General features: G+C 51.8%; 3 protein-coding genes across 3 annotated transcripts; 1 reads left to right on the forward strand and 2 right to left on the reverse strand.

Annotated features, from left to right (window-relative positions):
- Window positions 1-1,838: 1,838 nt before the first annotated feature.
- On the reverse strand, window positions 1,839-4,205 carry RPL30 (ribosomal protein RPL30). Its single transcript, XM_002368052.1, has 3 exons — window positions 3,824-4,205; window positions 2,736-2,837; window positions 1,839-2,222 (listed from the first exon to the last, which is right to left on the reverse strand). The coding sequence occupies exons 1-3, from the start codon at window positions 3,945-3,947 to the stop codon at window positions 2,122-2,124; spliced, it is 327 nt and encodes a 108-aa protein (XP_002368093.1). The 5' UTR covers window positions 3,948-4,205; the 3' UTR covers window positions 1,839-2,121.
- Window positions 4,206-5,211: 1,006 nt separating this feature from the next.
- Window positions 5,212-9,367, forward strand: TGME49_232240 (hypothetical protein; the record flags this gene model as incomplete). Its single annotated transcript, XM_002368053.1, has 2 exons — window positions 5,212-6,189; window positions 6,806-9,367. 2 exons carry the CDS (start codon window positions 5,212-5,214, stop codon window positions 9,365-9,367), a joined length of 3,540 nt encoding a protein of 1,179 aa, XP_002368094.1.
- Window positions 9,368-10,373: 1,006 nt separating this feature from the next.
- TGME49_232250 (catalase) lies at window positions 10,374-19,426 on the reverse strand. Its single transcript, XM_002368054.2, has 11 exons — window positions 19,263-19,426; window positions 18,739-18,779; window positions 17,579-17,819; window positions 17,019-17,078; window positions 16,761-16,828; window positions 15,717-16,112; window positions 14,677-14,848; window positions 13,781-14,036; window positions 12,772-12,995; window positions 12,045-12,149; window positions 10,374-11,702 (listed from the first exon to the last, which is right to left on the reverse strand). Exons 3-11 carry the CDS (start codon window positions 17,693-17,695, stop codon window positions 11,592-11,594), a joined length of 1,509 nt encoding a protein of 502 aa, XP_002368095.1. The 5' UTR covers window positions 17,696-17,819; window positions 18,739-18,779; window positions 19,263-19,426; the 3' UTR covers window positions 10,374-11,591.
- Window positions 19,427-20,314: the final 888 nt, after the last annotated feature.

The raw sequence follows: 20,314 nt of genomic DNA on the forward strand, positions 1-20,314 counted from the left end.
GCGCACCGCATCAGAGTGCAGCCTCCGAGGCGCAAAAGGCGTTGTTTGCCTCAAAAGAACTTTCAGTCTGCTTCGCTGGAGTCGAAGAATATCCGACATCCCCAAAGCCTAAATCCTTGTACCAATAAATGTCGCGATATAGGCCTACCTGTGCATTTGCATGGATATAGCTGCGCGCCTTTGGATTTTCCGTACATGGATATGCGTATTCATGACTACGTACATATATATATATATATATATATATATATATATACATATTTATTGATATGGACGCACATAGAGATGTCAAGTTAGGCGTGCATTTACATACAGGGGTGTGTTCGAACAGTACTACGTGGCAGATTTGTCATGTTGAAGACAGAGATTCTCTCGACTCTAGTTTTCGGTCTTTCTCGCGCTTGACTTCGGATGTATGTACACCCTGTGGACGTGTCCTTTCACTCCTGTGCGCAGAAAGGACCGGCTGTTCGTCGCAAATCTTTGTCTCTTTTCTCGTCGCTCTTCTCTTCTCATGAGACACTCTCTCAGCTTTCACCAGTGCAAACAGAAAAGACAACGCAGACGAAAAACTCTGTCTCACCGTGCATTCAAGTTCTGGGGCTACTTCAGAAGACAACGCATGCGTTTCTCTCGCTAGACACAAATACGGAAATATATATATATATATATATATATGCATTTAGTTATTGATATACTTTTATGCGTACAGATGAATATATATATATATATATATTCGTTTCTATTTATCTTGATCTCTGTTCAGGCCCGACGGATGACTAGAAATAGGTCTCTGAATCTCTTTTTCGCATTTTCATTTTTTTCGTTATCGCTTTTCGAAAGAGTGGGGTTTTGCTGAGTGTCTTGAGGCTTCCGTCAACTGGGAGCAGGAAACAACGAAGATTCTGTCTCGTTGGCGCCTGAAGAATGGCTTTCAAGAACACTCCGTGACTTCACTGCGCGTGCTTTCGACCCGTCGAAGCCTGCAGTTTCGCGTAGTCTGAAGAGTCGAGGAAGATCGCTCGAACTGGATTTGAAGGCGAGATAGGTGGAAAACGAATAAAGCACCCAGAAGGCAAGATCAAGCGAAGCAACTCGTTTGCTAAGTTCAGAAAACAACGGAGGCTAGGCCTCAAGTAAGCAGAGCCTGCGGAGAGATGGCGAGTACCGTACACACAGTTTTCTGACAACTGTGCTCTGCCACGACCGGTCACGTTCCTCAATAAAACCATCTGTGGTCGAAGACCCTGTTTCAGCTCCTCGGTTTTCTCTCCTGGACAAGGTTCCTTCCCGGAGGACTGTCTGGACATCTCAAAGCTCTGACAGGGAACGAGCAGCCTCTCCTAACGCCCTGGTCGACGCGCCAGGCGCCGCTCTAAAACAAATTTCCACCCTCCAGTCTTTACCTGAAACAAAAACCTAAATGATATAGCTGTGCACGGATACTCTCAGTTCTTCTGGGCGCGTAAATTTACATATGCCTTTGTATATGTAATTACATCTACTTGGTGCAGAAGCGAGATCTGGTGTGAGAGAGAGTGAGAGGATAGATTCGAGATGCTCGAAGGGATTCGTCAACCACAAAGGGTAAGACACCTCTGCGGTTGTCCGGCGTTCGTGGCGAGTCTGTTCAGGCCGTTTCCTCTACGGTTTCTCCGAGTTTCGTCCTTTCTCTAACTCAGTTTCTTTCGGGTCTCTCTTGTGCGCGGCCTCTGCTACGACGCTTGGGCTGTGAACGCCTGTGCAGGGGAGTCTCCAGAACAGAACGGAGAGCAGAAGAGAAGGTATAGAGGCCGGCAGAGAGGGAAAAGAAGAACAAGAGCATACAGAGAGGAGGACACCCCGGAGAAAGGAGATGGAAAGCTGACGAAGAGCAGCCGAGTTCAGAGAAGACAGAAACTTCAACGCGGGTTCGAGTCCGACAGATCGACACAGGAGCTGAGGAGCGCGCCTCTCACTTCCCTTTTCACGGAGACAGGAACTGACAATTCGCTCCGTCCCTCGCGCTTGCAGCCGCCACCAACACCCCAAAAGACGACCGACGAACTCCACAGTCCTGCACACCCCACCAAGGAAGTGCGGCGCATGCAGTTGTCTCAGAAGACTTGGCGACTTTCGGATTTACTCCACCGAGCGGATGATGTCCGAGTCGCCCGGGTCAGTCACAGCCAAGCAGCTCACGCGGAAGAGCTTCCCGCACGCAGTGCCGAGCTCGTTGTTGTCTGAGAAAATGAAGAAAACGAAACTGTTCCGAACAGGCGTCTGCGGTCCCGTGGAAAGTCACGAAGACTTGCATGCATGCATCAACATGCACTTTGTGGTTCCTATAATCCGCAAAGACCCGTTTCTGAAAAAACCGACCCTCCTCGTCATCCTGTCTTTTACACAAACGTACACATATATATATATATATACATACATACATAGATCCATAAGCATATGTATGTGTGACTAGTACAGACTGGACGAATACACTAGACACCTATGTATACATGTATACATATACATGCATATATATATCATGCATATCGATACGTACGTAGGCAGAAGAGGTGCTCTTGAGAGGATGTTCTCTTTTTTTGAGGAAACTGAATGAGACGGAAAGAGAGAACGAGAGAGGCAGAAGCTCCACAAAAGAGAAACGTCGAGAAGAACATAGGAACCATGACTGAACACCAACGAGAAGGTCGATTCGAGGTTGCCTCTACTGCTTGCAGTGTACATGTCTGTCTCACCTCCGTGGTAGTGGTGGACGCCGCACTTGGAGAGCATGGCGTAGTACTCGATCTCGGACTTGCGGAGAGCAGGGCAATTGTTGCTGATGATGATGAGCTTCGCTGCGAAAAACAAACAGAAGCGCGGCAAGCGTTATGAAGTCTCGCCAAAAAGAGAGAACTGCATGCAGCCTCGCCTTTCCCGCAGAGTGTGCCGCTCCGGCGACGGAAACAAAGAGGAAGAAAAGAAAAGGTGCGACCCGCTCGGAGGGGGTGGTGTCTCCTCTCGCTCGTTTGACCTCTTTCTTCCCTCGCATTTCTTCTTTTCTTTCCGGCATGTCTCGTCTCCTTCACCCTATTCTTTCGTCTCTCTCGAAGACACAAACCTAATAGCTTCTCCGGTGCATGCCTCCACAGCGAGAGAAAGCAACCTAACTGGGCATTGCCGCGTCTCGAGAAACAGCGGTAGACAGGATCTCCGAGAGAAGGATCCCCTTCGTCCCTTCCCTCGCCCTCTGCACATGCTCCAGAGAGAGTCTCCCATCTCCGAAGACCGCTCTCTCTTCCTCGACCCGCTCTGACTAGGAGGGAACAGCAGCACGGAGAAGAAGAACTCAACAGAAAAGAAGGAAAAGAGAACACAAGAACTGAGGAGAGAATGGGAGAGTCTCTCTTCCGGAGTGTGTGCTCCGCAGGTCAACAGCGGACGCAGATAAAAAGTCCTGGGGTCTCCAGAGGGAAGAGTTCTCGCGAATAAGCAAAGCAGGAAGCTGGGAAAGCGAAAAGGGAGCGAGAGCCTTCTTTTCGGGGATAGCGCTGCTTCTCTCGTTGGCGCTCCGCGCTTGGGAGCGCCCCGTCAGCGGGGCCGAAGAAAAGACTGGCCAGATGGGGGAAACAAGTGAACTCCACAGAGAGAAAAAGACGACATTCTCTAAAATTCCTCCCTTTCAAACGAAATTTCCCTCTCGGCGCCCGCCTCCGGTCTCGACTCGGGTTCCTCCCCCACACAGGGCGCGGTGAGAGTACAGGATCTTGATGTTTCTCAATTTTCTGGAGTTCTCTGTTCTTCGCCGACATCAGAGTTCTCCGCTCTGCTCTCTCGCTCTCACCTTTGCCAGTGCGGAGAGCGTGGATGGCCGTCTTGCACCCGAGGTTGACTTTGCCGCTCTTCATGACCAGCTGGAGGCGGGAGTTGATCCCCTCACTGCCGGACTTCTTCGCTTTCTTTGCCATTTTGAGGAAAACGAAAACAGGAAAACGCGCGAAACTGACGGGCCTCGAGTCCCCTGTCCAACGCCTCGCGAGAAACCGGAAAGAAAGTGAACAAGAGAGCCTGCGGGCAGCAAACCGGGGGAAGGCGACTTCGAATCCGTTGAGAACAGGGTGTACATACACCGCGCGCGATTCTGTGTCTCCCGCTCTTCCCCTCTCTCCGAAAAACGCTCATGCGGGGCACACTCTTCGTTCTAAAAGCCGATAGGGAAAAAGAGTAATAATTGAGAGCCGCCCGCCGCGGTCCTGTGTCGGCTAATAAAACGCTGGCCGCGCCCGCCTCGAAGCTAAAATTGGGGGCCCTAATATAAGCCGACAAGCCCAGAACTGCATGCACGGGCACACGGCACAGTGAGAGCGATCTCGAGACACACCAGTCAGCTGGCCTCCACGGCGCGTGCGCACGGAAGAAGAGTCTCGAGAAGGAGACTTGCGAAGAGACGGAAAAAAAGGATACGTCCATCGCAGCATTGGAACGCAGCTTCATATAGGTCTTTGCGTATGAAACACTGAAGCTGGAGTTTTCGCGCAGAGAGACCTGCGTGTAGATACACCTCAGGATCTCGGTGTCTCGGCGAGTCGCAAGGTTGCAAGTGTTTTGCCACGACGCTGCATTATGGTTTTTAGTTGGACGAGGGAACATCACACGTGAGATGTGTCTTGTCTTTCTTTTTTTCTTTGTGGCTTTTCTCGTGAAGGAAAAGCGACGCTCCAGAGAGGCGAGGAACCTCGATCTGGCAAGCCCCTTGCTATTCGACCCAGTTTACGTCTACTGTTCGAAACTTTACGGGAACATACACGACCGTCCCCCGCCGCTTTCTTCAAACGAATAAGGCGTCTCACACAGTTTCCAGATCATCCGGGAGGAGACACGTTTTCGAAACGAGCACGAAGAGCAAAGCGGCGAACATGCAAGAAGGGAAAACGGAGTAACGCGCGAAGCAACGCCTCCTCTGGCCTCTCAGGCGTGGACCTCAGGCGTTCTCATACACCCGGTCCGGACCGGAAAAGCGTCGCGCGAGGCTACTCGTGTGCCTGACCTGTGAGGCTCTTTTTTTCGCGGGAGTTTCTTTAGGGCGTCTTCGAGAGAGAGCCTCGCCCTTCGCCATTGAAACGCGAGGCCGCGGGCGCGGTACACAAGATGACAGAGACAGGAAAATGAGATGCACAAGTCGCTGACCAAGGCCCTCTGCTTCGTTTTGGGCGCCTCAAAGCGCAAACCACCATGGATTTCGACCACGCGAGTCTGCGGTCCAGCGCTACAGACATAGACTCTGAATCTTCTCCCGTGTCTGCTTCAAACGCGCTCCTTCCTCCCGGTTCTCTATCAACTTCTTGCTTTCCTGCCTCTTCTCTCGAAGCCTCCTCGCTGTACACCAACTGTCCGCCGTCTACCTTCGACTCCCTGCTCCCGTGGAAGTCGCCTTCCTCCCCTACGTCGCAGTCATCTCCGTCTCTTCCTCCCGCGTCTCCTCCGCTTCCCCCGTCCTCCTCTCCTTTCTTGCCTGTCTCCACCTTTCCTGCTTCTGTGCTGTCCACTTCTACCTCCCCGCCCCCGCTTTCTTCTCCTGCCCCCTCTCTTCCTGTGTCTTGTGTCTCCCTCCCTTCTGCCGAGGTGGGTTCTGCAAATTCCTCTACTTCCTCTTCTGCAGTGTCTGCGGGTCTCCAGGCTGGTGCGTCCGGCTCTCAGCCTTCGCTTCTGTGCGATCCTTCGCTTCCCGTTGGCCCTCCGCCACCGCCCTCTTTCCTCTTTGATCTGCAGTCCTTCTCTCCCTCGGCGCGCTTCTTTGCGAGACTTCAACACGGAGGAGTGTCTGCAGCAGAGAGAGATGGAGCCGACTCGCCTTCTCTCTCTTGTTTGCCCTCACGCTCCAAACTGGCTCCTTCACCTGGCGGCGCAGCCGACGAACAAGAGGGTGACTTCCCGAGCCTCAGTGGCCAAGAGAGACATGCGCTACTGACCGGCGGAGGCACCGTGGAAGAAGAAGGTGACCCTCTTCTCTCTTCCTTCGAAGAGCTCGAGGAAGGCGTCCTTTTCCCCCTCCCGTTTTGTCCGCCTCCCGAGTTCCTCTGGCGCACCTCGAGCGACACAGAAGACTTCTGGGGAGAAGGCGACCTGGAAGAAGACAGATTCCCCAGTCTCTTTCGCGGCGACCCTCAGGTGTACAGACAGCTCCTCCACCGGCACTTCGAACCGCGACCGGTACGTCAAAGTCTCTTTAATCTCCATCTGTACGGAATGTAACGCACATCTCGGCAAAGCACTTGCTTTTCTGGATCGCGCCGGTTCGTGAGAAAACGGCTCGGAGCCGCCGATACAGAGTGGTGCAAAGAAGTTACCGTCGCCTGAGTATGAAAGAAAGCGACCGACGGCGAAGGAGGTGTGTGAAAACACGCGAAGCGGAAAAGCATGGAGGGACCTCGTTTTCGAGTGGAAGAGAGAGGAGACAGTGCATGCGTCGAGCGCGCTCAGGACCGGGAGGGGAAGGGCCAGTTATTGTTTCAGGGAAGCTGTTGAATGCGGCCGTATCAAACAGAGGGGTGGAGAGTCACACGGGTGGAGAGAGAGAGGAAGCAGTCAAGAGTGTTGTTTCTCAGAGCAGAAGAAAGGTCACCTGACAAGTTGAAGGCGTAGTTTCTCCTTGTCAAGCTGTTCCGTGACATTTCTCATCTGTCTTCCGTTTCTTTTCATCTGTCTGCATCGTCTTCGCGTTCTCTATGTGCCTCTCTCCCAATTTGCGTATTCTCTCGCTCGCTTTGTGCTGGAGCGTTCCTCATCCCTCCGTTCTTCGTTTCCTTTCTTTTCGCTCCGGTTCCAGGCCAGTCAGCGGTCGTCGCGAGCGAAGGGCGCGGGGTCTCGCAGCGCTGACGAGCTTCTGGTTCCCGTGGAGCTGCAGGACGAGTACCTCGCCTTCTCGCCTGAGCCGTTTGCGTCGACCTGTCTCTCTCCGGCGGTGTTTCGAGAGCGGGCAGACCGCATCTCTGAGGCCATTGAAGCGCTTGTTGTCCCGCCGCCTCCGCAGCCGCTTCCGCTGAGATTCAGAAAGTTCATTTCCCTCGCCGAGAAGCTCCAGAAGAAACAGACAAGCGCCCCGACAGAGGTGCAGGAAGCGAGGAGCGAACCAACAAACGAGGGAAGAGAGAGACGAGATGCAGCGGTGGGTGCAACTAGACACCCCAGCCGGTCTCCTGACTCCACATTGACTCACTCGTCGTCGGCGTCTCCTACGTCTTCCTCTCCCTCTCCCTCTCCTTCTTCTGTCTCTTCCTCTTCTCCGTCTGCTTTCTCTTCGTCTTCTGTCTCTCGCTCGTCCGACCTTTCTTGTCTTGTCAGTTACTTTGCGTTTTTTTTCGCCGCTGGAGTTCGGGTGCCGTCTGTCGAGGAGGCGGTGGGGTGGAGCGTGGCGCGGGAGCTGCGTGCATGGCCTGAGACACTCGAGGTGTCTGTACGCCGGAGCTTGGCCGAGGCGCTGAGGCACAGCCGCGCGCGCCGCTTCAACCGCTTCGCCTGTCGCGTTGCCTGGCCGCCGCTCCTCCCTCAGCTCTGTCCGTACAGCGAAGGGAATCTCTGGGTGGCTTTCCGCGAGGCAGTCGCCCTAGCTTCGTTCAGGAACGTGCAGGATCTTTTTCGCTCGCGATTCAGCCGGCAAATCGACCTCCACAACTTCGCTCTCAACCAGCATACTCTTCAGCAACGCGCGCACCAGCAGAGGGCAAGGCGTCGGGCGGAGCGCGGGTGCACAAGGGCAGGCGAACGCACAGCGACGCCTGCAGAGGAAGGCCCCGATTACAGTCTCGATACAGGGAACAGACCTAGAGACCACAGTCCAGTTCACTCTCCACGAAGAGATTCCAGTACTTCTGTGCCGGGGTCCTCTTCTTCATCCGCGGTGTCTTCGGTTACATCTTCTTTCTCCTCAGTCTCAGGTGTTTTATCTCCTCTCCCAGGCTCTTCTTCCTCTTCTTCGGTCTCTTTTTCGTCGTCTTCCTCCTCATGTTCCGCGTCGGCGCCTTCCAGACTGGACGAGAGGGTGGACGCGAGGGAAACGGTGATTTCGGTGTCTTTTTACCACGCGACGCGGGGCACCAAGTTGGCCTCTTTCGACTTGCTCGCGTCGCAGACGCTGCTGGACCTGCGGCGCGCGCTTCTCGGCTGCTGCGAAGGCGAGTCGGAGCCGGGAGTCCCGCTCTTCCCTGCCAGCTGCTTCCTCATAGACGGCGTCCTGTTTCCTGACACGCGCTGTCCCGGCAGCGAAACGGAGTATGCAGACCTGGTCGCCGACCACTTGCGAGAAACCGGCAAGCTCGCGACGAAGGAACGCGTCTTCTTTAGAAAGAAGCGCCTCAGACATCCGCGCCTGGAGAACCCAGAAGGGAGAACCGGAACAGGCACAGAAGGACGAGGCGAAGGACGCGAGGAAGGAAGAGACGTAGTTGAAGACATGGAAGAGAGAAGGAAGAAGGAAGAGGAGAGAAGGCGGCGGCACCGCGCACGAGTGGAGAGAAGAGGACGCATCCTGGAGAGAAGACTGGAGAGGGTGGCAGGAGCGAGAGGGGTCGTCGAAGAGAGGGAAGTGTGGATTGTCGCCGCGCCTCCTGCCAAGTGTCTGGACGGCGTGCCTCGAGGGCGGGCACAGCCGCGAAGCGCGAGCGCGCGACGCAGCGACGCGAGAGGAGAAGAGAACCAATTCTCCGCAAGAGAAGATGACAGAGAGCGACTCGAGAGGTGGACGGGAGAGGACGGTGGATGTACAGCAGGGGGCGTGAGGCGTTGGAGCGCCGGAGCTCGAGACGCTCCGCGGACTTGGCTGGGAGGCGACGGAGACAGCGGGGCGGGCGCCTGCTTGCCTGGAGGGGAAGGAAGCGAACGCGTCTCCGACAGCAGTGAAGAGGAAATCGAGAGAGAAGAAGACGTCGTCATCATTCCACAGCACGAAGCCGTGTTGAGGGACCTCGTGCTGCCTCTGCGGTCGCCTGCATGTTTCCTCCACCAAGGGACTTGTGAGCACCGCGTAGTCTTTTGGAACCTGCGGCAGTTCGACCCGCGACGGGACTGTACGTACACTGCAGCATACCCCGTGAGGACGTACAAGCCGGCGGGAAAGACGGTGGTGTGTCACGCCTGTGAGCAGAGTCTGGCGGTCAAAGGCGTCGTCAACAGTTTTCTCTGCGCGCTCCACAACCCAACGTACCTCTGCTCTGCGTGCTACCGGCTGCTCTTTGGAGACGGGCAGCGCTCGACGACGCTTTCGCCGAGAAGCAAAGGTGGAGAGGGCGGGACGCGAGTAGAAAGCAACGCGCAAGATGCACTCGACAGAGAAGAAGAAGACGAAGAAGAAGAGGAGCCCTTTGCTGTCCACTTCGACCTGTTCGACGGATAGACTGCAGGGAGGCTCTGCAGCGGGCGTCGCGAGTCTACAGGAACAAAGGGAGCGGTTGGAGCAGCAGCGAAACAAGGAACACGCGGCTGGCGTACGAGTTGAGGAACAGGACGAATGGGAGGAGCAGAATCTCTTGCGAGGAAGCGCGGCCGGGGGAAAGGGCCGCCGACTCGGTGAGCAAAGTTGTTCTCTGCCGCTCAAGAAGGAACGAACACAACAGAGAAGGAAGAAAAAAACAAGCGGAGGAGAACCCGTACAACCGCAACGGTATCGAGATGCGACGGTGTCTTTTTGGTTTGGGGGAGACCGGGCGAAGAAAACCTCAGAAGCAGGGTGAAGACGACACTTACAGGTTACGTGTCTCTGCAGGGACCGGAGGACGAGTTCGACAAAGAGTCAGAGGAGGAACAAGCAGGTGAAGAGAGAACGATGGAAAAGCGCCTCTGGTGCCTTCTGTGCGTGTAGAGAAACGCAGTGACCGAACAGCAGGAAAACATTCCTGGGGTCCTAAAAAAGGTTAAACGTTCTGGAATCTTGTACACTCTTGTCGCTTGACACCAACGATGCTTTCAGTTGTATTTATCTCCCTCCAAGCATTTGAGCGTCGGCTTCCACGAAAATACGCGTTCCACAAGACGTGAAAAGTTATCTGCTCTCCATGAAGAGTTCGAAGCAGCTCACTGAATCAATAAAAAGAGTGTACACGCTAGGTTAGGGGGCGTGGTTCTAGTCAGGATTAGTAAGTACGCGGTCACAAAAGAGAAGGCGCAGCTACCACTGAAACGTACTTTGATTATCTTCGGTTTACGGAACCACGGGAGGATTCACCTGGTTCTATTCGGCAATAATGGTCACCTTAAGGATGATGCGCTAACGCAGGAGATTCGAATCCGGTAGGCAATTTTCTAGCTTTCGTGCACTGTTCAGACTTTCCGTATTGGAACGTGAGGTAGGCGAGGTGTCAAACCTCGTGTTGTCAGCACTCAGCTAACACCAAGTGCACATCGCGAGGAACGAATTTATTCCAAGCTTTGGATATTGTTTCTTGATCCGGAATAAGTCAATGCCGTCTTCCTCTGATGTTAGACCCGAGTGCGCTTTCACGGCTTCCAGGGTCCACGGCGGGAAAACTGCTGGCAAGAGTACGAGGAAAGAAAGTTCTTTTACGTGCACAGAAGGGAAGTGTTTGGTAGTAGAGAGAAATCCTCGTCTCCTCTACCTTCGCGATCCGCGGCGGAAAACGGGCTTCCACCCTTAGGTTTAGAGAGGCTTGTCAGGTAAGTAACTAGCGTCTTCAAAAAGGATGGGGAAATCCTCACAAAACAGTCACTTTTGTCATCTTGCTTCCGACGTCACCTCTTCAGGCGTTTCTGTCGATGTAACGGCAGAACCTAGCGCAATCTTCAGTGCCTTCATTCCATCCGCAGTTTTTTGTTACCGACAGAGGTGATACTTTTGGCACGATCCTCTCGTTCAGAAAGTGCTGTTCCCGCGGGAACGTTTTCTCACAAAAGGTCCGCTTTGAAAAGGGGGAAACACGCTGCAGATGGAATTACGAAATGCTGGGTTGGCTCAGGTGGGTGCACATACACCCGGTCTTTCACCTTTCAGAAACAGTAAATGCAAATCCTTTGAGAAAAAACGCGGATAGATTCCTGAGACCCCCCCCGCGATCTCTACCTTTAGGCGCAAACTGGACACGGCAGGACCACTGGAAGAGGATGCTGAGCCCTCCCACCCTCACATTTCCTTTCCCTTCCAAAAATTGCCAGAGTGCAAGTGATTGCAAGAAGGAAATCAAGAACAAGAATGTGAAACTGACGTCGTAAACGCCGACACCTGCAGTCAAATTGGTTTACCATGGATATGTAGCAGTTCATGCAAGCTTACCCATACACATGCATTTCTCTAACTACAAGTGTTGGAAGACGCAACAGCAGCAAGTCACTACACAACTATCTGTAATTACGCGATGACCAAACGCTTGTGCGCATCGTGACAGAGATAAGCCACATTTACGCAGGTGGACGAACGCTACGGTCATCGCTGTTCGCTTTGTCTTTTTACTCGTCGTTGTCACACAAGGCGACGAACCCGTTGGTCCCCTCAGCGCCAAGAATTCAGACTGCGTGTTTTCCGTCTTCGAAAGGGTCCTGTCTTCCTTCCTTGCGCATATTTAGTCCCTCTATTGTTGGTCTTCTCGCTCAAGCGGGACAACGCACGCCTACATCTTGGCTGGGTAGCACGCCGCAGTCGGCAAACCGATGGCTCGAGCGACGCGCTCGCCATACTCTGGATCGCACTTGTAAAAAATCTTCACCTGTCGCTCTTGAATCTGCGACAGCGTTAAGACAAATCAGAGAGCGGCAATCGTAAAATTCCTGCAGCTGCACTCCCTCTTCCATAGTATAAAACGGGATTCCTACGTGTCTGTAATCTACGATCGTCTAAAGAGTTGAACAGTGTGGAACGCAAATGTGTGCCAGCTCAGAGACCTGATCGATGGAAGGTTGGCCTGACGTCCAAGTTCTGTTCCAACTCTGTAGCTCGAGTGACAGAGGAAGGCAACGGATCTAGGAAGAAAGCCTGGACACGCTATGAGTCTATCGTCATACGATAAAGCACGTCGGTACCACCACGGACAGAAGAATACACGCTAGTGGATGTACTTGCTTACATCTCGTCTCGCCTGCCTGAGATGCTCGGCGATGTTGCCAATGAGCGCTTCCCTCTCCGGCTCACTCAAGACCGTCCTATAAAAGTTCCCTGGCTGCTCAAAGTCCTGTCGGAAAAAATGCGGAGGAAACCAATCAATACTGTTTTGGTTATACATCAAAACTCTCAGAATGGCCTTCCTCGAAAATGTCTACTTGCATGTTCATAGACGAATTCACAACTACAGGCATGCACTGTATATAGACGCACGTATGTAAGCATAAGCAATTTGAACCTTGAATGCTCGCACATCTAGATTTTAAAATCATATATATATATATACTTACATATATATATACATATATACATATGAATGTGTCCTCGCAATAGTGTCTAAATATGTGTAATGTCGTGGCGAGTGCTGCCAGTTCGGGCTCATTAGGAAAAGAGAAAAAATGTTTATCTTTCATGTGAAGACATTGCAGAGACACTTGTTTCATTTCTTTTCCAGGGGTCTCTGTTTTCCGCCAAGAAGAACTGAGCAGCTCCACACAGACACCCTGCATCTCTCTGCTTGTGAAAACTGCCACTGCGACCAGCGTCCACCTAGATGACTCTGTAACACCGGCCCCCAGATGCGCTGTGGAACGTCGTCGCTTGCTGGCAGCTTTTACGCAGAGGTGCTCGACTCGTTCGACAAGCAAATATAAAGATGGGCCAACACGGATACGCTTCCCTCTCTGGCTTACACTGTTGGGGTGCTCTTGAGGATGGCACGCGACCGTGCCACTCACTGTGGTCGTTCCCGACACAGCAGCATTTCTGTCTTCCTTTGGAAAGCCGTCCACACTGTTCGGTTCGTAATTCAGCTGAGACCCTTTGTTCCCGTCGACGCACATTGGACCATCGCGGACGGAGTAGTCGCCCCCACGGGCGTTCCACGGGCGGTTCACAGGAATCTGATGGTAATTGGCTGTGAGAAACAGCAAAAAGGGGGCAAAGGACTAACATCAAACAGGGAAACGAAGTAAAATCAAACAGATCCGCATCCACGCGTCTGAGAGTGGGCACCTCCCCATGTGAGGGTAGCATACAGCTGGACGCACTGTTCCAACCTCAGTTTGTTTCGAAATGCACACGGTCGGCGCATGTATTTCTGAGCACCATTCGCTGTTAATGAAGTTGAAACAAATGATGGATGCGTGGGAGGAATGTCAGACTTTGTTCAAAACCCCCGGTGCAAAGTCTGCGTCGTTATTCAAACGCAAAAAGACGCTGGCCCCCAAAGGCACGCGTTTGCGGTCCGTACAAACCCTCCAAACCCATTCTCTCCACTGCGTCCAGAGAGAGACCCGGTGCCTCAAAGGCTTAGGACTCGCCGCGGGAAACGGTTTCGGAGGCTATGCCAGTTGCAGGGACACACAAGACCTGTTGTGACCCCTCGTGAGCAATCAAGAAGACAGTAAGTATAAAGCAGATGGAAGGAAGACACTCAACCGAGAGAGCGACGACGAGGGGGCAGCCACAAAGAGAGAAACATACTAAAAGAGTACAAGAGAAACGGAAGGGGGGAGTGTACACGAGATCGCTGGCAACCGTCAGTGAAAAAAGGGGAGACGACGCGGAGTGGGGAAGCGGCATGCAGATATGAGAGCCAGGTGAAGAGAAACAACGTTAAAAGCAGAGACCGTCGGGCGCTGAAGACGCCGTGAAAATCGTTCGTAAAACCTTGAGCTTGCCCGCGTCTCAGAGCCTTACCGCCAAGTCTGTGCCGATGAGTGTCGATGTAGGAGAACATGCGTCCCTGCAGCATGCGATCTTCGCTCGGTTCAATCCCTGGCACCATATGAGCTGGCGCAAAAGCTGCTTGTTCCACGTCTTGGAAATAGTTTTCTGGGTTGCGATCCAGCACGAGTCTTCCGACCGGGATGAGTGGGTAGTCTCCGTGCGGCCACACTTTGGTCACGTCAAAGACATTCCATTTGTACGTCTCTGCATCTTTCAAGGGCATTACCTAAAAACGAATCACACGCCAACGACAAAAGTTTAATGCACACATACACCCATGCACATGTGGACGTACAAGCGTACCCACCAGGGGGGATCAACGTAAATCGACAAACGCACCACACCGGGACAGCTTTCGATCTGTCTCGCTGAATGTATTGATGTCATCCGGACTTCCCTGCTCCGTTGAACAGAGAATGAAAAATGGAGCTACATGCCTTAAAGAGCTAAATCTATTCATTTATCCACAAACATGGGAACCGCCTAGAACGCCGCCTTTCACTTTGACACCCTCATAGTTCCGTGAACCTAGAGCGGAGAATTCTGCGCGATTCCCCCAACGCGGATTACAAATAACGACACAGACATCTTAATTCTTCAAGAATTGACTTGAAACCGGCCAATAAAACCCGTTAATCGGCGTGGTTTTCTCGACAACGCTCTTGTCCAAAGAGAATGATCAAGTGGGATAGCGGGAAAGTGGCAGTGGTCCGCACTAGATACGGAATCAGGCAACAACTAAGGACCATCACGCACTGAGAAGCCACCGTGTTGCAGAAGATTCGCAGGGAACTCTTTGAGACCATTTGATACAGAGAAATTACGTGGTTTTCAAGATCCACGAGAAATTGGTATCCGTTCTCCACCTGAATACAGAAGGTCCAAGAGGGAAACTCTCGCTTGGCAATGGCGTTGAACAGGTCGCGAACCGCGTAGTCAGGATCTTCGCTCTCGAGTTCTTTTGCGCGCTGTCTGTTCAGGTTCTTGATTCCTTGGTTTGTCTTGAAGTGCCACTTGACATAAAAGGCTTCGTTGTCTCTGTTTCAGTACAAGCATCAGGCGAAAGAGACACAATGGAAACCGTGAAAGTCAAGAAGACACAGCTCGGCGGGCACTGTAGTGCGCCGCGCCGCAGTAAAGCGGGGGAAGGAGTAGGCCGCGGAACAGTCAGTGGTAATCCAGGTGTTCTTTGTGTGTAAGTTCTGTGTGTTCTTGGTTATGTAGATTAAGCGGCGCAAAACATCTTTGCAATGTAACCAAGACACTCAAAAGACAGCCGCACCCGGCCGAACGGGAGGAGAAACAGAAAACTGGTGGAACGCATAGAGATAGTCTCAGCCTCCAGACGTTCGAGATGCAAATCTCAGGCAAGTGTAACAGGAAGACAAGCAAGTAAGTTTGCCTCAGCAACCGTATATGTGCATTTTTATGTATATGCATGTATGGAACTGCTTTTCACGGCAAAGACACATACGTAACCCGTGCGCAAGGAAGTTGCCCGAATGACATACGGATGCCCCAACACGCGAACGCGTACACCACTTCTTACGAATGCGTTGGTGTGTACAGATCGAAGAAAATTAAAGAATCCTCTGCGTTTATGCAGGCATTCACATGTACGGACTTATTCACTGTCCTAGGTAGGCTCCCACAACGACTCCCTCAGATAACGATGGGCACAGATATATCGAACCGACATGCACAGAGAACGAGCACAAATAAATACATTTGCACAGATATCGCTGGAACCTGATAATCGGAACGGGTGTGTGTGGACGCGAATAAGCAGCCATGGACGCAAAAGTTTATCCTTGTCGAGAAAAATGCACATAGCTGGACATATTGATGCGTCTGAGTACGTGGAAGGTTCTCTTCACGTTCACTTCTCGATCTTTCTGAGTCCTACTTGTTGATGAATTTGAAGGTGTGACTCCCGTAGCCATTCATATGGCGGAAGCCGTCCGGTGTGCCACGGTCCGTGTACAGGAAGGTCACTTGATGCACACTTTCCGGAACGAGCGAGAAGAAATCCCACACCATGTTCGGGTCGTGGAGGTGCGTTTGCGGATGCCGCTTCTGCGTATGAATGAAGTCGGGGAACTTTATGGCGTCTCGAACGAAAAAGATAGGAGTGTTGTTTCCAACCATGTCCCAGTTCCCCTCCTCCGTGTAGAACTTGAGTGCGAAGCCGCGCGGGTCGCGCCTGGTGTCCGCACTCCCCGACTCGCCAGCCACCGTCGAAAAACGTGCAAACACAGGCGTCCGCTTTCCGATTTTCTCGAACAGCTTCGCTTTGCAGAATCTGACGAACGAAGAGAGGCGATGTACCGACAGGAAACAGGAATGGGTGAGAACGAAGTTAAAAACTTAAGCGACAGCCGATAGCCGCGGAGGGGGGAAAGGAAAAAATCCAAGTATCCAGAGGCAGAACAAGGAGAACATTTGGGAGAATAAGCGAAGCTTAAGGAACGAAGCGAAACATAGAAAGCGAAGAGACACGAATGTAAAGAGTGAAAAAACTGGACATGGGCGCAGAAGGCTCAAGAAAGCGAGCCGGCGACAAACGGTGATAAAATAGGAGAGAGTATCCGATCAACCGGGAACAAAGGTAAGAAATTCAGAAACTGCGCCAACGCACGAAACCGGCAAACGGAGCGGAGGACCATGAACCGAGACAATCAAGCGATCACTCACTAATACGTACACACTCAGCGTTTCCTGTTAATGCAGTTATATATATATATATATATATATATATATATGCATATAGGCATATAACCGAAGACATGTACGATGCACACTCTCACCGAGGTATGACCATAAAACATACGTGGTGGTTTCGTAGCGAAACGAAAGAAATTTCGACACGATGTTAAAATTGCAGACACTCAACCGTTTCTTTCAAGAGAGAAACGGTAACAACAGTTGGGGAGGAACAAAATCAGCTCACCTGGTGATGTCATGAGTGACCTCGAAATAGCCAAAGGCGCCACCGCCCTTGGCATGCACAACGCGCTCCTGCACAGAGCACAACTCACGTGAACCCAGAACAAGGTGAGTACTAAATCCGGAGAAGTGTATTCACAAATGGAAAAAAATAACGCGCACGAGTGACGCGGCTCCCCCACCGACTCTTTTGTTCTCTTTGTCGATCTTGAATTCTGTAGAGATCATCCCTGGTATGGAGATTACAGAAAGCGACACTTACGGGAATGCGTTCTCGATCGAAGTGGGCCAGCTTGTCGATGAGATGGAAGTTACTCAGGATCTACGCGTAGTGCAGTGACAAAAGGAACCGCAGAGCAACGCGCGAAAATATGGCTTCTATGACTGCCAATGCTGTGCAGGCAAGCGTTGCTAAATGAACAGCAAACGCAGCGATTGCCCCTAAGCTAAAACAGAAGCAGAACCACAGTGTCATGTCGGCACGAGACAGGGCAAGGTTGCCTGGGTACGTCCAGTCCTAAGCAAAGACGCAGCTCGCACAACTGAGAGAAGAAATAATTCTCGCGCGATATAAATTTGGCAGAGCCAACGTAGCAACATGTTTGTATGTGGTGAGTGGGAAGCAGAAAGGAACGGCACAGCAACCCAAAGACACACGGATATGTACGTACGTGAAGAGAACGCTGCTGCAACGAAGGCAGAAACGTGCATGATGCTTGTGTGGGTACTTCACATAACATCCTCCTCTCTTCCTATGAGAATACATCTACTCATTGTGACTGATTCCAGTACAGGACGCATCACAGATTCTCTCTTGCTTACCGCGGGGCCGTAGGGTCCAGCAGTTACCGAGTTTTGGTTGTCATCGACTGGGTTCCCAGCAGAGGTCGTGATAACCGGTCCATACTGCTGGAATGTTACGGGCGGAACCTGAGTCATTTTCGCTGACGGCGTGCACGTTTCCCTTCGGGGTCAAAAACAGAAGAATCTCCGTACCGTCAAAAGCTGGCTGGCCGACCTTCACCGTGAGGACAAGCAACAGTGGCCTTCACGAGACGCGCACCTACAGGCAAACCAGCAGTGCCCAAGCAAAAGCCGAACGTGGAAACGATTTCCTCCATCCTTCCGCAGACGAATACTCCTATGTACTCAAGATATTGGCTCGATCATACGTAAACGAGTGTCTGTTCGTTTGTGTGTATTTATTTACATACACGAATGAATGTAGTAGAGTGTTTGCGAGTGTTATGTTTCAAGTTCTTTTACTGGCATTGATGTACGGCAAGTTTCGATGTGGTGGGACTTGACAGAGCCCATTCCTTCCTTAAAGTGGGTATTCTAACAAACAGAAATGGTACGGTTCTTCAGTACTCAGCGTACCATTCAACACAAAGATGCACGCAGTTTAACGCTCATATTGGCAACTTCGCCATCTGCATTGCTAGTCCATTTTCATGTAATACACGTCCATATGAAGACGATTCACCGCAAAGGCCGTGCGCAATCACTATGTGGGTGTTAAATTCTGCTCCACAGTAACGACTTCCCCCCAATGTGTACTGAAACGGCCTCCCCGGAAAGCAAAATATGCCGGAAATATGGCCAATCTAACTGGCGAATTCTTTACAAAGATGAGTTGTTAACGTGTCGAGCACCTCCGAAAGTGCAAAAGTACTGCATACAGTGTCTCCAAGGTAAAAACCCCCAAAACCCCTTCAGCATTTCAATTTCCACAATCGCGGTGATTACAGATATAGTACAGATTAACGAAAAACCCGCGTCAGCTCCACGGTAATTAGCGGCGGGCTCACAGTCCATAATTTTCCTAAACGGTACGAATGCTTCTGGTAGATACATGGAATGCGATGACGAATATACCCTGGGTAGTACAATCCGCGACTTGCTACTGTTTTGTGTTTCCTAGTTCATCCTCATTGTTCCGTATGAAAACAATGGAAACTGCGGGCATCAGCCAATCTTACCTCAGCGTTTCACTCAGTCCTTCGAGGAGCCGCACGAGGGTCTGAATTACCGTCACATAAGTTCAAAAGAATGTTTATAAGGATCGCTAGTTGGCATGCCACACGTACCACCAAGAAGTTCTCCACACGACCTCTCCAACCAATTGTTGGGTAATCCAGACATGGCAAAACAAACTGGCAGGTCACATTCCTCAAGAGCTTGGACACGGTGCGCACTCACTATCAAGACATCTGCGGAGTACACACGGGCTAAACGATGAAACGGACACGGATGAGAAGCCGGGAAGTCCGCAATTTTGACCTCGTACTAATGGGGAAAACTGGGGGAACTGCCAGCTAGGAGAATTACACGGGGTGGGGGGTGACAACCTGAGGCACGGTCTTTGTGAAACTGTGTGTTCATTACAGATGTTGCATGAAAATTGACACAAAATGGTTACAGTAATGATAAGATTAGGCTTCCTCCAGCGGCGTCAACGGAAACACCGTTGCTGGATCGTGGTGGCTATTCTACAGTGACTCACGAGTGTGTCCAGAGCTGTTGTCGCGCAGCTATTGTTCAAGATCAGATGTCCAGCCGAGTGTGTTTGGAACAAATGCTTTCATGTCACACGTAACTCGTTTAGACGCTTTGACTGCCGAAAGGCAAAAAAGTTAGGAACTAGCACTCCAGAAGCAATAGTTCCACACTTTTTTGGGAGAAGTTGAAGGAGAGCCTTGTTTGCGTCTCAAATAGAACCAGAGGCCTCACTTCGTCAACTCCAGCGTACAGCCAGCAGCCGCTGCGGGAGGCAATGCCGGGTTCTGGCCACCGGTGCCGACATACTTGCGGTCCTAACTCGTTGGCATTCCAGCGTTGTCAGCGTAGCTGTTCAACTTAAAAAAAGGAAGAACAAGCAAGCCTACCGCCCCAACTTTTAGTGCTTGTGGAATGAAAATACTGAATACGTTCTAGGGTTCAGTTGGTACCCAAAAAAAGGCTCGATATGACAGTGCGTCAGTCAAGTTTGGAGGAACCTGAATTGAAAATTGGACAGAAAGGAACTCTTTGTGGGTGTTGGTGGGGGAGAGGCTGTCGAACAGTTCGACAAAACGTGAAGAGGATTCAAGCTGGAGGTGCGTCACGTTCTGCGCCCGATGATGCCACCCACTGAAAGAATTGCTGTTGCAAACGTCGCGGTACTTCGTTTGACGTTCGCCGCGCCAGCTACCAGTGTGTTTTCTGTTAACTACAACGGTACTTTTTCTGTGTGTGACCCTTCAGTGGCGCGTATCGCTCTGTGTTCCTAAACACAGACGGTACCCTCTTCCACTTACGCGCATATTTGCTACGTATTGGCGCCTTGCAGTGTCACGGGAGAAAAGGACGGCTCGTTGCACGGACTCTTTCGAGCGCAACGCGGTAGTGTTTTGAATTAGAAAACCACAGCACACTCATCCCAGACATTCCATCTTGCGACTTTAAGCCGGCGACGCTTGTGGACACTCTGCTGAGGCGCGAGCCTCGAGGGATATTACGTCGGATAGGATCAGAAAACAAAAAGTCCCGGCCTCTGGGTTATGTGAGTGGCTCTTG

Source organism: Toxoplasma gondii, chromosome VIII (assembly GCF_000006565.2).
Source record: "Toxoplasma gondii ME49 chromosome VIII, whole genome shotgun sequence".
NCBI classification, from domain to species: domain Eukaryota; phylum Apicomplexa; class Conoidasida; order Eucoccidiorida; family Sarcocystidae; genus Toxoplasma; species Toxoplasma gondii.

Excerpts from the sequence above, each read along its gene's own strand:
- RPL30 (XM_002368052.1), bottom strand. The coding sequence starts at position 3,947 with ATGGCAAAGAAAGCGAAGAAGTCCGGCAGTGAGGGGATCAACTCCCGC. Across the intron at positions 2,838-3,823 it reads CGCTCTCCGCACTGGCAAAG|CGAAGCTCATCATCATCAGC; the intron begins GTGAGAGCGAGA and ends TGTTTTTCGCAG. Across the intron at positions 2,223-2,735 it reads CGTCCACCACTACCACGGAG|ACAACAACGAGCTCGGCACT; the intron begins GTGAGACAGACA and ends TCATTTTCTCAG.
- TGME49_232250 (XM_002368054.2), bottom strand. The coding sequence starts at position 17,695 with ATGACTCAGGTTCCGCCCGTAACATTCCAGCAGTATGGACCGGTTATC. Across the intron at positions 14,849-15,716 it reads ACCTTCAAATTCATCAACAA|AGACAACGAAGCCTTTTATG; the intron begins GTAGGACTCAGA and ends GTACTGAAACAG. Across the intron at positions 12,150-12,771 it reads CTCAAGAGCACCCCAACAGT|GACTTTGAGCAGCCAGGGAA; the intron begins GTAAGCCAGAGA and ends TTTTTCCGACAG.